This window comes from Pleuronectes platessa, chromosome 21 (genome assembly GCF_947347685.1).
Source record: "Pleuronectes platessa chromosome 21, fPlePla1.1, whole genome shotgun sequence".
NCBI classification, from domain to species: Eukaryota; Metazoa; Chordata; class Actinopteri; order Pleuronectiformes; family Pleuronectidae; genus Pleuronectes; species Pleuronectes platessa.
The window spans coordinates 13,035,277-13,052,431 of record NC_070646.1 but is presented as its reverse complement, the minus strand read 5'-3'; the positions used below and the strand labels follow the sequence as shown (position 1 = coordinate 13,052,431).

General features: G+C 42.9%; 1 protein-coding gene across 1 annotated transcript; it reads left to right on the top strand.

Moving 5' to 3' along the window:
* The first annotated feature begins 909 nt into the window (after positions 1 to 909).
* zc3h7bb (zinc finger CCCH-type containing 7Bb) lies at positions 910 to 15,334 on the top strand. Its single transcript, XM_053413185.1, has 21 exons — positions 910 to 1,153; positions 1,986 to 2,047; positions 2,154 to 2,190; positions 2,483 to 2,680; positions 3,332 to 3,490; positions 3,752 to 3,892; positions 3,978 to 4,020; positions 4,124 to 4,362; positions 4,504 to 4,789; positions 5,551 to 5,609; positions 5,773 to 5,872; positions 6,083 to 6,244; positions 6,389 to 6,594; positions 6,681 to 6,781; positions 6,908 to 7,089; positions 8,269 to 8,348; positions 8,708 to 8,973; positions 9,159 to 9,264; positions 9,511 to 9,619; positions 10,022 to 10,155; positions 10,500 to 15,334. Exons 2-21 carry the CDS (start codon positions 1,989 to 1,991, stop codon positions 10,533 to 10,535), a joined length of 2,703 nt encoding a protein of 900 aa, XP_053269160.1. The 5' UTR covers positions 910 to 1,153; positions 1,986 to 1,988; the 3' UTR covers positions 10,536 to 15,334.
* The last annotated feature ends 1,821 nt before the right edge of the window (positions 15,335 to 17,155 follow it).

The following is a 17,155-nucleotide window of genomic DNA, read 5'->3' as shown; positions in this document are numbered from 1 at the left end:
AAAGCTTCACACACCAAAGCCATGGTGTCATTATAATCACTCTGCCTGTTTTACATGTATTGTCCACTTGATGGCGCAGTAGAGCAAATGAAGCACCATGAAGCTTCGGCCCGTGAGTGAACCAATTGGATGGAAAGCGTCAATGCTTCATGTAGCTTCATCTCTCCATCACTAAAACACTGAGCTCTGAACTTTTCCTTCATTAAGAGAAGATGATGGATTTTCTCGCAGTGCAACGATAAGTCACATCACCTTTTATAAAACTTAACCGTGAGAAATGTATAATGTATTTACTTTGTACAAGTGATGTTCACTATTATATCTTGTATCTAAAATGAGTATCTTTCTAAAAACAGATACTGATGGAAATCATTTTTTATTATCATTTTTAAAATGATCAAGTAATTTCCGTCCCTCACTTTCTCCTTCAGCTCTACTCCATTTCTCCATCATACCTTCTCCACCATACCTTGTCCATAGGATGCTCCATAGACTATTAAATTGATGATGTCATATAGCGATTGATTATACTGATTTAATGACTGTGGGCGTGGTTTGTACTGTTCTTAAAGTAATAAGCTGTAAACTGCAAGCTTTTTACTTTGAAGTTTAATGTTTCGTTCGGTCCTGATACACATATACACCAAATTGCGTGAAGATCGGTTAAACCAGACCGAATTGCTACGATCTAGGGAGCGCTGTTGAGCCATTTTGCAACGGCCATTTCTACTTACTCCAGAATACGTACATTTTCACCAGGCCTGAAATGTTGAGACTTTTCGAGTAGTTCCAATCCGTCAATAATGTCATTAATTTCTCTGAATAATACAACGAAAGGTAACGGTCGGTGCTCTGGCCCTAATAAGCAGTGACCCATCCTGAGCGGTGACTCAGAGGGTTTGCTGCCCTCCAGCGTCCACACCTCCCCGGAAACTTGTTGCGGTCATAACAGCTAGCGGCTAGCTCCCAGCTAACGTTAGCCGCTCAATAACCAGCAGCAGTCACAGGGAAGCTCGTGCTCCGTCCACACACCAATGACAGGGACACCCACTTCAAAAATATGCGCCCGGATATTGTCTGATTCTCGGCTGCTTCTTCTCCGCGACGCCCTGTGAAGCTGTCTCTCATCTCTAAAGCGCAGTAACTTAACTCGGTGAGTCGCCGTGCTGTTAGCCCTTAGCTTGGACTCCTTGTAAATTAAGTTAGCTAACTTCACAGGTAGCTGCCTAGCCCTAGGTTTTTACATTCAAGACAGCGGTGTTCAGCACAGTGTCAACTACACGCACAACGCATGTTACGATACAAATCATGCATTTTGAATGCTCTCCGCTTTCCTCATTCCTCCTGCAAAGCTACGATAAAGTGAGTAGCACTGTAGCATGTAGCCCAGGTGAGCTAGCACCGTTATTTGACTGATTCAGACCACCGGTCAAGTCAGGTAGCATAACATCCTCTCTACTGACGACAATACGAGCCGAGCATATGCAAACTGTCTACTTCACGCGTGTCGCTAATAGCGTCACGTTTAATTGCTAGTTGAAGACCTGTTAGTTTCCATATCAAGCTATCGTAAGCTAATATTTCCTCACCAAGTGAACGTGTAATGGCTAAAGCTTCAAGTTTAAAGGTAACACTCCCGTCCATAAATAAGCTGCAGCTTATGCGTCAATTACATTGGAATATTCCGGTGGTCAAAATATTACAGTGGCTAATGCTAATCAGCTGCCCTGCCTCAACGTGAGATATCCCCACTGTTTGTTTACGCAAGTCCGGTGATTGCTCGTGGTGTTCCGGTGGCAGGCCGGGGCTTGTCTGGGACGACTGGGCGTAGCTAGCGGTGTTTGTAATCGCTGCAGAACTTGAACTTTTCAATTACGATACACGCTCGTGTGTGGAGACTTTGAACGAAGCTGTCAAAGCTGCTAATACTGTTGTGCAATGAGTAGCTGTTGCATGCTAACCCCTGTCATCATCCTCACCCTCAGGATATGGATTCTGAACGACTGAAACGAAGAGAGGAGATCCAGAAAGCAATGAGCTTTATCCAGTAAGTGCACCTCTGCTATTGACATGTCATGGCCCCTCCACAATTAGCTAGTGATAACATGATTGAATGGACAACACTGAAAACCTCCATATAATTCTCTCAACAGGTCATCATTGCCCTTTCCAGAGCCTGAGAGTTATGAGGTTTGCATATGGACACTTTCTTTTCTGCACCTACAATGTGATCGCTAGTCTTTATCATCTACTTCCTCATTTTGTTATGTTATTTGCCGATCCGGATTTTGACCTTATTTGGTCTCAATCTCCTTCCTTCCTGCTTCACTTGTTCACATCCTTGTTTACATCTTTCTGTGTCCTCCTGACTATCTCATGTTACCGTCCCATTATTTTTTAATGTCATCCTTTCCCTACCCCTTTCAACCCTCCCCACACCTGCCCTACACTATTAAATCTCTCATTTGCGCGCTCCCGTCAGCCATTCCTGACCCAGTTGGTGTGTAACTTGCTGGACGAGGGCAATTCTTGCTATCGAGATGGGGACTGTCGCCAGGCGACCCAGCAGTATGGGGAAGGGATAAGTGTCGCCCGCTACGCCCAGGCAGAGGCCCTTGTGATCCCTCAAGAGCTGCTGGAGGGCCTCTACGTCAACAGGGCTGCTGCCTACTATCAAACGGTGAGGGGGAAGAGGTATAAAGGGGATGTGACATCTCCAGTTACATGACAAGATGTTTATGTAGATTAGTTACAAAACTGAAGGGAATGGATGTTCGAGACTTTTCATACGTAGGTTGCTGTCAAACCAATTTAAACTGTGGTTCCCATACAATACATATAATGACTAGAATTGGGGTGAATCTGCCTGCCTTATGTTACTTAAATGGCCCAACTTTGATCTGTTGCAGTAACAGTTAATTTAGCTGCATATTTTTAATTCTACATTGCCAAAGGTATTAAGAAAAAAAGTACACTGAGCTTCTCTGTTATGTGGTAAACTGGGTTCTTCCTAACCAACCGAAACCATCTTTGTATTCTCTTGTTCATACCCATTTTCAGCTTTGATGTTGTTTTTTTAGTTTAAAAAAAAAAAAAAATAGGATAAATACAGCAATCAGAGTATGCAAAAGAAAAGAACACCAGACAGTTTATGGTTGATTTAAAGATATCTGCTTCTCACAGACACAAAGCACATTCCGTTAAAGATGTGGCCACTCATGTAAATCGTAGGGGATCTTTAAAAATAGTCACAAATAATCAGTGGAGGTCTTTACAATGTGCTTGTTGTTCTGTGTTGAATCAACCTCAATGTTTCCCATTTCTGTGTCAGAGGGAGTATGAGAGAGCTGACCAGGACTGCGACAGTGCACTATACATGTCCGAAGGCAGTCGCAGGGCTTTGTACCGGAAAGCTCTCTGTCTGAGGGAGCTGGGACGACTCAGAGAGGCCTATGAGTGTGGAACCAAGTGTCTCCTCACAGCACCACACGTAAGTAACTGACACTGAAAATGTTGATGCAAATTAATTTTTAACCACATATTTTTATAACATCTAGTCTAAAAATATTTTTTCTACATTTTTATGATTTCTCCGCGAAATTAGTAAGTGGGGCTAACTAAAGCTTGTTAATTAGTAGAGAATTTAAATGTCATGATGAGGGGGTTTTATTTGATGCCTCCATTGACTACGTTGTGTTTCTTATTATATTATGTAAAAACAATCCTCTTCTTTATGTAATTTATCTCCCAGGACCGACAGGTAACTGAACTGGCCCAGGATCTGGCCAATAAACTAGGCCTAAAGGGCCGTAAAGCTTATGTCAGCCCTCAGATAGAGTCCACAGCCAGGGATGGGGAGAATCATGGGGAGTCATCCCCACCCACTGGAGAGGTGGGTGCTGTTGTCACAATGCAGAGCTTGTGATATGGTGAAACAACAAGAGGCTAATGGAGTTAAATACTCTCTTCTTCTTTAGATGTCCTCCAACGGGCTGGAATCGCTGGGTGACATTGGACAAGGTACGACAAACAGACAAACCTTGAACATGTCTGAACCCACACACACTCTGATCTGTACCCACGTTCATCCCCTCTTTTGTCATTGCTGTTTACTCCTTTCCAGCGGACATGTCGAGTGCACAGTGCATCCCTGCTCCTTTGGCCACGCCCATCCCAGTCAGTGATGAACCGGGGAGCCCCGTAGTGAGCCCGTGCACTGATTTGTCAGAGAGCCCCAGCAGCCAGGCCCTGGCTCCCATGCCGTATTCTGTCCCGGTGTCCGAGCATATGGACGAGTGCAACAGCATCATCAAAGATGAACTAGACAGTCTGTTGGAATGCAACCCCAAGAAAGTCAGTGAGGTGAGTAAAGGACACAGAGAAAGAATGAAGAAATAAACCTGCTGTACATTCTTTCTGGGAGATCATTGTCTTATTCTCAGTTATTATCTCTGCAAGTAAGGTTACTTAATTATTTTAACTAAATGGAATATCCTGCTCCAGAATCCTGTCCAGGGTGCTATCCCCACCAACCTTCCCAACACGGCGGTTGCTCTTCGGCCTCCATACTCTCCCAACCTTCCGGCCCCATCTCCACAGCTTCCCCCAGCCTTCTTCAGCTCCTCCATCAGTGACATGCCCCCAATGGAGTCTTACCCGCCGCTGGCCCAGCGGGACCAAGGCTCTACCCAGCCGCAGGACGCACTGGGAGGCTTCTCCCCAGATGGAGAAGGAAAAGCAGGAGTCGTCACTGGCGGGCTGGACTCATTGTCTGAATACACTCTCCCTGGTGAGCTAAGTGATAAGTCTTTGTATCATTGATGTGTAATGTCTCACACAGTGGTGAGAGGGGTGCAGGCTAAAGTTGTTGCCAAATATAGTCAGATAATCATCAAAGATATTAATTTGAACAATCACATAGTCTTTTTACTTATTACACACACACATTTTTGTATGGCTTTTAATGGTTCATTCAAACATCTACTGTGTAGAAAAAGTATGTGACCCCTTTGCTCATGAAATCAACATGCTTTTACTTTGAAACTGTCACAGGAAGTCTCAATTGTTACATATTTGACAGACATTCAAAATGTGTTGAAAGATCATTTCAGTATCTTTTTTTCTGTGAATCCCTTGAGCTTTGTGGAGAAAATGGACGAGACCCGACTCTCTAGATGGGCAGTGCGAGTCAAGCCCATTGTCTGCCTATACCTCTGACTTGGATGCAAATCAGATGGCATTTAATAAAATGAAAATGCAAAAAAATGCAATGAAGGTAGAATGCAGGAAGGGAAACAAAATCGAAAAAAGTCCTGGATCTTCCATTTTATTTGGCTCTGCAAAAAAAGGAAGATCCAGGACTTTTTCGATTTTGAACAATTACATTGTTCCTCTCTGTTCAATGCCCCATCCCACCACCAAGTTTGTTGCAGAATGGTAGCTTGCTGTTGATCAGTTACCACTGGTCCTTCGGAGTCGATTTAACCTGAGACCCGTGTGGGTCAGCATCATTACAATGTGGTGTGATGTCCTTTTGTCTGTGGTCTTCAGGGGGACGAGTGTGTCACAGCTTCATCCCGGGAATTCGCACCAACAATGTTGCTCATGCAGTGAGTAACACAGACACAAACACACACACAGACAGAGTTCTTCATAATTCTTCACCTGTTGCAATTTAATAATAGTAGTCAATAGTAGTGTTGGATTAATAGCCATCTCTGATCATGCAATTTTGCTGCGCTATATTGATATTTTTGTCCTCTTCTTTAACAGAACGGTCCGGCAGGAACAAACTTGTCCCTGCTCTCCAGGAACCCCCTAGCAGCTACGCATGAGTTTCGGCAGGCCTGTCATGCCTGTTACAGCCGAATAGGTTGGTTCAAATCTAAATCACTTTTCTTATTACTAACCTGCAACTCTTTTTCCGTTTCTAAATACTCAAAATTTGATGTTGCTGTTTTATTTTCTCCACCAGCTCACAAACAGACAGTGCTGTCCAAGCATTCGTTTTTATCAGTGGGGACATATAAGAAATTCTAACACCTGTGTAACTTAACCTGCTCTTTTCTTGTCTCACTCACAGGTCCCCGTGTGATGGACTACAAATATCAGCCGGAGGCAGCACATCGTTGCAAGAGAGACGTGCTGTTGTGTCGCCTCAAAAACACAGATGACCCCACCTGGAAGAGGATCCGGCCCCGGCCTGCACGGAACAACTTCCTGGGGGCATTTGTACTCTGTAAAGGTGTGTTTGCACTATGAATTAACCAACTAAATATATTGTATTTCTAATTCAAGTTGGGGAAAAGCAGCTCACAGTCAAATGCAGCCGACTTGTGTTTATATTTTACTTTACATTCTCACTCCTTCTCCTCTCTGGCTCCTGCAGAGGTGCAGGAGCGTCAGGAGTGCCAGTATGGGGAGAATTGTACATTTGCCTACTGCCAGGAGGAAATTGACGTGTGGACGCAAGAAAGGAAGGGCGCATTGAGCCGAGAGCTGCTGTTCGATCCGCTGGGCAGCACAGAGCGACGGGCGCTCAGCGTCACCAGACTGCTGCAGCTCCACATGGGAATGTTTATGTTCCTCTGTGAGGTAAGAATCCAGTTTGTAAAGGCATTTTTACGTCTTCTTTTTTTGTCGTCTTTTGATCTGCCTGCATCTCTTCCCTCTTTCTCCAGGAATGTTTTGACAGTAAGCCTCGCATCATTAGCAAACGCAGCAAAGAAAACTTATCGGTCTGCTCAAACCTCACAGCTCGACACCCGTTCGACGATAACAAGTGAGCATTTTCACATCTTGATTTTACATAAATACAAAGTCCTACAATTATGTTAAGAGAACCACGGATGGATGAATACACCTTGCCCTGTTTTCATGTATCAGTAAATACTTGTGTCTGCTACAGGTGCCTGGTGCACGTGGTGAGGTCAGCCAATGTGCGCTACAGTAAGGTGCGTCCCCTGCACCCCCTCTGTCAGTTTGACGTTTGTCGCCACGAGGTCCGTTACGGCTGCCAGCGCGAGGACAGCTGCTCTTTTGCGCACTCTGTCATAGAGCTCAAATGCTGGGTCCTACAGCAGGATACTGGTGGGTGAAGCAACATTATTCAAACAGGGATGAAAACATTTAGATTTGAACTGTAATGAAATCCAGTAGGCAACACTGTTACTTTCTACTGAAATTTAATGTCAATATGTTGCTATGGAAAAGGTAATGTTGTAAACAAATCATCACCTTTCAAAATCTTTTTAGTGATGAGGCCCAACGCAGGTGTCAATGAGCTGTAAACAGAAATGTTATCTCTGCAACACTTAATACTAAAATGAGCAGATATACAGTATTTTTTTAGCAAAAATTGATCTTCGACATACAACGCCTGTTCTAAAAAAGCCACTTAAGCCTGAAACATGCTTCTGCGTTTTCACGGGCCCGTAAGCGCAAGAGCCCTTCCGGGTCCCTTATGTGCTTATGTATCCCTCCTTACGTGCTGACGGGTGTCGACCTCCTTTTCTAAAATTTACGGCAAAGCTCTGCAAGCTCACTCAGCCCGCAAGGCTGTGATTGGTCTGCTCTACATCCCGTCCGGTGTCTAGTTTCCGGTTTCATGCCCCACATTACGCGGAAATCACGGAAGATTTAGAAGAACGAATATGGATCAAATAGAAGAGCACTTGGCAGAAGAGATCCGAAAGTATGACCACTTGTATAACCCGTCACTGACTGGCCGATTTGTCCGCCAGAAATAGGCTATGAGGAGCCGGAGTGGCGATGTAAATAAACAGTCTAATTATAAGAAGTTGCTCTTCAATGTCCAGCAGCTCCATCTCAATCAATTGTTGTTCGGTTGGAATCGTGAATACACTCTCTGCCATGGTTCACCGTGTGTTTGTAATGGAGAACACGACTGGTAGAAGGTAAATAAACAGTCAACAACGATTGCCACACCCACAAAGAAGGCGTCTCTCAGGTCGCCTTCGACAAAAAGCATTACTCCGCCTAGTGTTCTGGCGCGGAATTGCTTTGTAAGACGCGCAACGGTTGGGGAAGCATGAATGAAAACGAGTCTTGCGCCACAGCGGCGTGAAAAGACGCAGACGCAGTCGCAGAAGCAGTCGCAGAAGCATGTTTCAGGCTTTACTCTTCACAAGTGGACCGAATGTTCAAATCAGCTTCCTCCTCATTGGGTGGTTAGGCCATTGAATCAATTTGGCCCTGTTATATGTGGGGGTTTTGTCTCACAGACGAACTCTCGAATACTTTCTTCAGGTATCACCCACGAAGAGATGGTGCAGGAGTCCAAGAGACACTGGCAAAGGCTGGAGCAGAATGCACAGAAGCAGCAGAAGGTGAGGCAGGAAATGGAGCTGCACTCTTGAATTTTGTTTTACTTGACATCAACCGACTTCTTGTTTCATTTCAGTTGAGTGATCTCTGGTGTAAGCGCTGTCCTCAAATTTAAATGACATTTTTCAGATGGTTGAACTGTCTAATACATTTCTGCTTTTAAATGTGCCCTCACTGTGATTTTGCTCTCACAATGTTCGTCTTCTTTGTCCATACAATGACTGAGTATCACCCAGAATGCTGTTATTTAACTTAGCAAAATGATCTGTTGTTTAGAGGTTCCGTAAACAGGAAAAGCTAAATAATATGTTTCTGCTTTGTCCATGTTAACTTGTTTCATATCTATTTCTGCGTCCTTCAGCCCATCCATTTCCCCCACCCGAGCAGCGTACCTGCAGGAGGAGTCGGAGGAATGGGAGGCGGGGGCGGAGGAATTGGGGGAGACTGCCTAGGTGGCGGTGTTGGACCAGTGGGAGGCATTGGGGTGGGGGGGTTGGGAGCCGCAGCAGGACGGGGACGACCCCTCAACCTGAAAATGAAATTTGTGTGTGGCCAGTGCTGGAGAGAAGGACAGGTCAACGAGCCCGACAAGAACCTCAAGTACTGCACAGCCAAAGCACGGCACAGGTGAGACCCGTCTGTGTATAGACACAATGTTTACTCATAACAAGGCCATTTGTTGTTTGCATGTTTTGTAAATCAGATTGTAATGAAAACAAAAGCATGAATCAAAGACCTTAAACTATTTATTTTCTACCTGCTTTTGTCTCTTCGTTTGTTTGTTGATTTTGATGAACGTTGTCTCTGTTTAGCTGGACGAAGGAGCGTCGGGTCCTGCTGGTCAAATCATTTGAGAAGAAGAAGTGGGTTGTGGTTCGGCCTCTGCCTTTCTCTCGCACCTATCCTCAGCAATATGATGTGAGTTCCTCCTTTTTGTTTTCTTACGGATGACATACACATTCCCTCTTCACTCCCTCCGCCCCTCCACCTCTCACTGCAGCGGACTCTTTTTTTAGCCCTCGGGAACAAGTGTTTTCATAAACCTCTTCAGTGTCCGTCTCCTTGCTCTGTAGTGCTAATGAGTGTTTCAGGCTGGGCCACCGTGTTGCCATGCTGCCGTTGTCACTCTTTAACCGCCAATGTCTTTGCTTGTCTCTCACCCAGATGTGTGTGCATGTGATGAAGCAGAAGAAGTGCCACTATATTGGGAACTGCTCATTCGCTCACAGTCTGGAAGAAAGGGACGTCTGGACATACATGAAGAACAACAGCTGTAAGCTCCTGGTTCCGCCCCAAAACACTGCAGAAAATTATGTTCTGATCTGTTCTCATGCATTAGATTTTGATGTGTCATCCTTGTCACAGCTTATGTTATTGTTAATGCAGCAGGTTGTTTTTTATTTATATATCCAGTATATAAATTTATAAAGGAGGAAACCTATCACATTTGTGAAGGTGTCTTTTCATTTATTTTGTATCCAGGTTCGTCGTAGTTTTTACAACCATGCTCTCTGGTTCTATGTCTTGTTGCCGTTCTTTACAGTCACGACATAGGCCTGTTATTGCACCTATTTGTGAAGTGCCTACCCCACTCCACTTGCTGGTAACGCACAATATTCAAGGTCACTGAGGTCGTCTTCCTTTTTGTCTCTTTCTCATCCTCACCCCTCTGCAGTGAGAGACATGCAACAGATGTATGAACTGTGGCTGCAGCTCACCAATCAGAGTAAACGCACAGAAAGCTCTGCAGTGACGCCGCCTCCAGAGGACAAACAGGTCACTATAACGGCAGATTACACAGAAAGCATGGTGAGTGGGAAATGAGGCTTTTTCTGCAGGTGCGTTATATGTGAATACAAATATACATATTTTAACCTGCATGCTCCTGTGTATAAATTCTGTGTACAGTAATGTCAGATTAAGCCGATGTGTTGATAGTGCTGGTCATTGTCCAGGGAACTTGTAGCGAGTGAGTGAGCTTGTCTAACCCCTTACCCTGTCTTATCCTTCCAAGTTTCGTGAAAATCAGTGGTTCTTGTGTAATCCTGATGACAAACGGGGATTTGCCTTCAGAATCTACTGTATCCAAGGTTTTGAGGAAGGGGACCTTTGTATTTTAGTTTGTTCATGTCAGTGTGTTGCCTTCGTTCCAGGGAGGACGACGGTTGTCAGATGGGGATGACCTCTGAGTTGCTATGGGGACCAGAGGCAGCTGATTGCCTTGGAGCTGCAGCCACACACGGACCTGCAACACCAGCGATCACTGAAACAGTCTGTCACCTTTCCAGTCTGACCTCCGCTAGCAACTAGCCAGCAGTGCAAGAGCAAATGTCCACACAACAGAGCATTTGACCCCACACACACAAACAGACACATATACACAAACTATTCACTCAACACAAGATACAGGCACTGATTAACCCAATTAGAAAGCTTCCTTAGTGAAAATTCAGGACTTGGCTTAAGCTTATTGTTTGTATCATGCAGCAGTTACACACTTTAGTTTCTCCTCCGGGTCATTATAATGCAATCTCCCAGACAACTAGTTCTCCTGACTAAAAGAATCAGCTAGTGTTCCCTCGTACAGTTTGGACTGAGCAACTCCGTGTCCACCGGCCACCTCTTTTATTTTTGTTGTTTTGAATCCTCGCAGCACTGAAACAGTTCTTGGTGGGGCGCGCTGGTCGCAGCTCTCAAATATTGCTTGTTGATAAATCAAAACTCAGTTGAAGCTCAGCGCTCTTACACAGAAAGTTTAAATCGAAACTTCAGAGTGCCAAAAATGCCAAGTCCTCGGTGCTGTCGATGGCAGTGATTTGGAAGAGGTTCTTGGTGGACGCTTTCTCGTTAAGCTGCGTATCAACCAAATGCCGCTCTCCTTCCTTTTTTGGAGAATAATGATTTTAAGCATTGTTTTTTTCCAAGGGGAGTTGTACTTCCTTGTTATATTGTCTGCCATATTGGCAGAACTCAGTGAATGTAATGCCTGCATGGGCCTTTAAAAAACGAGGAAGTTAGTCATGGAATCATGGAATGTATGCAAGAACACTTATTATGCTCGAAAACAAACTTGTGTAACATTAGCTTCCCCCCTCTTTATTGTTAAAATATAAATCCTGTGATAGCTGTTTATGGAATCATGCCAACTGGTCCGGTGATGAACAAGCCTGGACACACACACACCCCCACACATTAACCCAACTAGATCTTATGAAACATCTGTGGCTTATGTACGTTTGGCTAAAGGCTTGTGTTTGTGCCGCTGTGTGCTCAAAGCATCGGACAGATGTGAAGCTGGTGTCACGAGGCTGCAGAGAGGTGACTGCACAACAACATACAACGTCCTGCCTGAGCTGCTCTCAGCAATAGATCAGTAGACATATTAAAAGTTCAGACCGCAGATGCCCATCAGGAAATGATGACCTCACTTGGACTAAAGCACAGTGACAGCTCTGACCGTGCTGAAGACTTAAGTTGTGTGAAAAAGATAAAAGCTCTTGTTATTTAGAAAAAAATAAGATCTGGTTCAGATAAACAATGATTTAAAGAAGAAAATGATTGAGAAAAGAAAAAGATAGGAAGGTTATATTTTTTTTATCGTGGATTGTTTCAGATTTGAGAAGTCGCTGCATCTTCAGTCAAACTGGGGTCATCCTTTCAAAGCGCACCCACCATGCTCCCTCAGCCTTCCAATGGAAACCTGTATTCCTCATATGCACCCACATGTTTTGTTCCTGATAGCTAACAGTAGCCCTGAGATAAAAAAAAACTAAAACCTTTTTTATCGCAGGAAACCTGCTAGCTTGACATCGGGAGACAATTCACGCCGCATATTGTGCCTATAAACAACACATTCACATTTGACAACAACACACACACACACACATACACACTCACTCACTCACCAACCCCCATGGGTAGAATATCTGCCGTCATCGTATTCTAGCCTTTAATGTGGAAGGAGACGCGATGGAAGTATGTCAATATTCAGATACATATACACACATATTATGCATATTTACGAATAATGGTATACTACTAATAATAATTGATAACTTAGCGGTTAAGCTTAATAAATATATAACCTGAAAACCTGTATTGATTACATAGAACTTCTTGTTATTGAGGTATTGCTATATGACATGTATCGCTGAACTAGATGACTATAGTGATTTTTTTTTTTTTTTTTTTTTTTTTTTTTTAAGGATTCTTTTATTTTGTAATTTCTCCTTCTGTGTGGGTTGTTCCAGACGGGGGTTCATTTGAAGGGACTGCAGCAGATGTAGAAGTTGATTTCACCCAGATGACAGGGTCCGTTAGGTTTTTCTTATTTCCTAAGTGCAGCAGCTATACTATGTGTACAAAAGCATGCAACGTATAGATGAAATTTACACAGAAGCTGACATTTATATTTTAAATATAATTTTTTAAGTGGCTTCAGTTCACTGAATCAATTTAGCAAACAGATTAAATTCTGATCTTGCACTCAAACAGTACTAAGAATGTTATGGCTAACGCCTGGGCCAAACTAGTTGCATTTGCAGTGTGTGATGGCTTTGTCGCTGATCTGTTGCGTCGGTTTCTGGTATGACTACTGTATTTCCATGAATTAAAGTAGCCTATGTATTCAACTAAATTCCAGAACTCTGAGGTATGAAGCTGTGCCTCTTCCAGTCCAAAATCCACAATTGAAACCTTGTTTAAACAAATTAATGTATTCAGTCAACAGAAACGCTAGAATGCTTTTACTTTGAAACAGGTACAGGAAGTGTTGCAACTATTAATTTTTGTGACAGATGAACTGCATGTGTCATGCAGAGAAAATAGGCAGCGTCTTTCAAGCAAATTGCCTCGGAATAACAGGCGAAAAGTTAATAAGTTGAACAAAGTGTTTTATTTGGTATAGATGTGAATATGAAATCACTTAATCATTTATTTGTTTTTTATCTTCCCACCTCTGTCTGCAGTCCCACACATTTAAGACATTGGATAAATACTAAACAGATAAATGGTTGTGAGGTCGCAGGGTGGTAATCATGCAGCTCCTGAATTTGAACCTGACCTCTCAGTGACTATTGGTATCAAGCCCTTGTCTGGAACAGCCCAGGTATTAGCTTCTTTGAGGGATTGTATTACTACTACTCTTAGTATTATGATGAATATGATGACGATAATGATTGCTATCTATTGACTATTTCTATTTCTCTTCTATATGCTATTGATATATGTATGTTAATTGCAATGTATAACTTTCTCTATCTGTATCCATGTATAAATATAATAATTTACAGTAAATATGCATCTGTGTATGCGGCAGTGCACAGCTCCATCTGGGAGGCAGTGAGCAGAACACATCAGACCCCTGATAGCTGCTGTAGGAAGATTCTTGAGTTTGTCGAGCCTACAGTTAGTGACCTCCTTTTTACACAGTATGTTAGGCGTACTATATATTAAGTCTGTCTGAGCTCTGCTTGTAGGCCTGAAGAGAGTTTAAAGGTGACAAAAATAGATAGTTAATGATGAAAGTGTATATATATATACTGTAAACTGTTTCCCCTCTTCAGTGTCAACCTACCAGCAGAGCTCTCTGCTCACTGCCTGAGCTGTGCATCTTTCTTTGTTTTGAGTTTGAGTCTCTGGTCAGGGACAAAAGCATACATAGAGGCCTATATACTCCCATATAGCGCCTTATTTGATATACTACATCTATAAGATGATACATACCCTTATTGTATAATCCTTCTTACTATATACAGTATATGATACCTGATACCTATTATAATACTTAGACACTCTATAAGGTAATTTAGATAAGAGATGGTGGAGCTGTTTTTTTTTCTCTGTGGCTGTGGAAGAGTTTGCTGTTGTCAGTGACGTGTTCCCATCTTGTTTTTCAGGGAGTTTTAAAAAAGGACAGGTCGTTAGGAGAGCGCAATATACTTTACTGATCTTTATCATTTAAGTGGACAAACAATTTCCCCATCCTTTTTTGAAGTCCTGCGTTGTGGAACCTGCTGAAGGGAAAAGTTTTGACTGAAAAAGCTGAACGTTTTGCAGAAGGCTCCTCTTCCATTGTTGGAGAAAGAAGAGCATTGATTATATAACCGACACACGGAAAGACCCCCCAAAAAAAGGACAGCTGAAAATGTGTGCTTTGTGTTCTGTGTGTGTTGTTAATGGTGAGCAAATCATGTCACTAATTTAAAATTCCATTACCAATATCCATTCTACAAGTCTCTGCCTTTAACCTTCCAAGTTCCTCCAAGACTTTGGCACAAGAAACCAACAACATGTGCGGCCCTCTCACTGCCCCTTATGCCATCACTACAACCCTAATAATTGATCAAGTGTGTTGTTTTGCTGGTGTTTAAGCAGTCGGATTATTTTGTTTATTTCTGCGGTTGCTACCAAACCTTTGAAAGTGTAATTCATTGATATAAGAGAAATGGTTCTACTCGGTTATTATATCTCAGTTGGTTGAAAGGTGGTCTTTGTTCTTTATCTGAGTAAAAGGGCTCATGTCCTGTGCAGTACTGGTTATTCCATCTGTAGTTAAATTGAATGACGCGGTTCTCAGCTGTAAAACACTCTTCCCACTCAGGAAGTACTCATGTGACAGCCACCCACCCCCCTCCCTCCCATTCCCAGCGACCTTTATATAGTTGGTGGCATTTGATTTGCCACAAAAAACACACACCGTTAACCAGCCACAAAAATCGTAATGAATCTCTTTTCATTCGGTTAGAAAAATACTATTGGTTATTAGAATTGTTTTTCAACAACTCGGATGAAGAAAACCAGGGTTGTAAAGAAGTTGAAAATACAAGGCCTCTTTTTGTACTGTATTTTGACATTTTGTTGTTTTATGTTTTGTCTTATCTTCATGACTTTGTTTTCTCTTTTCTCCTCCCTGGTTGCAAATTCATGATCACACAAGTGGACCAAATCTCTTGAAAGCATTTAATAAACAGACCGTTTTAGAACAAAATGTGTTTTTTCCTTTTTATCAAAGCACACACTTGACGTTATTGGTGGGGGGGTTCTGCGTTTGATTTTTATTTGTTTATTCCTTTTAGATTTTTCATTTCATGCTTTTATTTTTAGGTGAAGATTAGTTAAAAAAATTGAATTTGAAAATTAGTAAAAGGAAAAACTGAAATTTCTCTGGCGCAATATATATACCCTTTGTTCTGACTTTAGAAATTTAGCTCAGGTCGCTCCCATTTCCCATTTGTGATGTTTCCAACACTTGACTGGAGTCCACTTGCAGTAGCTGCAATTCTACTCGATTTAGAACACCACACATTTGGCTATAGGGTCTCACAGCTGACAAGGTATATAGCAGCAAAAACCACTCGAGCAGGTGGAAGGAGCGGCCTGCAGAGCTCAGAAACAAGAGAGTCCAGGCACAGATCAGGTGAATTATATAAACACTTGCTGCTTCAGTGAAGAGTCACAGCTGCCTCTAAACTTCTTAAAAAGCGAGGGGGGACTCTTCATAAAGTTGGACGCCCCATCAGTCTTAACCATTAGGGGAAAAGTGCCTTGGTAACAGAGGTCACTAAGAGGTGGTTACTCGGAGCCCCAGGAATTGTAGTGGAGCATGGTCGTAAAAGCATAATGCGGTGGGGGTGGTTTTCCTGCAGCAGGGCCAGGGAGATCGGTCGGGGATGAGGGAAAGCTGAGCAGAGCAAAGTGCAGAGATAACCGTAATGAAAACCAGTTACGCACCTTCCAACAGAACTTTGCCCCTATATAATCACATACAGTGCCTTGCATAAGTATTCACCCCCTTTGGACTTTTCTACATTTTGTCATGGTATAACCACAGATTAAAATTTATTTCATCGTGAGTTTATGTAATGGACCAACACAAAATAGTGCATCATTTGGAAGTGGGGGGAAATATTACATGGATTTCACAATTATTTACAAATAAAAATCTGAAAAGTGTTGAGTGCATATGTATTCACCCCCTTTACTGTGAAACCCCTAACAAAGATCTGGTGCGACCAATTGCATTCACAAGTCACATTTGCAAGTCACATAATTAGTAAATAGGGTCCACCTGTCTGCAATTTAATCTCAGTATAAATACACCTGTTCTGTGACGGACTCAGAGTTTGTTGGAGATCATTACTGAACAAACAGCATCATGAAGACCAAGGAGCTCACCAAACAGGTCAGGGATAAAGTTGTGGAGAAATATGAAGCAGGGTTAGGTTATAAAAAAATATCCAGAGCTTTGAACATCTCTCTGAGCACCATAAAATCCATCATAAGAAAATGGAAAGAATATGGCACAACCGCAAACCTACCAAGAGGAGGCCGTCCACCCAAACTGAAGAGTCGGACAAGGAGAAAATTAATCAGAGAAGCAACCAGGAGGCCCATGGTTACTCTGGAGGAGTTGCAGAGATCCACAGCTGAGGTGGGAGAATCTGTCCACAGGACAACTATTAGTCGTCTACTCCACAAATCTGGCCTTTATGGAAGAGTGGCAAGAAGAAAGCCATTGTTGAAAGGGATCCATAAAAAATCCCGCTTGGAGTTTGCCAGAAGCCATGTGGGAGACACAGCAAACATGTGGAAGAAGGTGCTCTGGTCAGATGAGACCAAAATTGAACTTTTTGGCCTCAATGCAAAACGCTATGTGTGGCGAAAACCCAACACTGCCCATCACCCTGAGCACACCATCCCAACAGTGAAACATGGTGGTGGTAGCATCATGCTGTGGGGATGCTTCTCTTCAGCAGGTACAGGGAAACTGGTCAGAATAGAGGGAAAGATGGATGGAGCCAAATACAGG

Bases quoted from the DNA above. Each gene is read 5' to 3' on its own strand.
- zc3h7bb (XM_053413185.1), top strand. From the start codon at position 1,989: ATGGATTCTGAACGACTGAAACGAAGAGAGGAGATCCAGAAAGCAATG. The intron at 2,048-2,153 runs GTAAGTGCACCT...TTCTCTCAACAG, and splicing joins AAAGCAATGAGCTTTATCCA to GTCATCATTGCCCTTTCCAG. The intron at 6,595-6,680 runs GTAAGAATCCAG...CTCTTTCTCCAG, and splicing joins TGTTTATGTTCCTCTGTGAG to GAATGTTTTGACAGTAAGCC.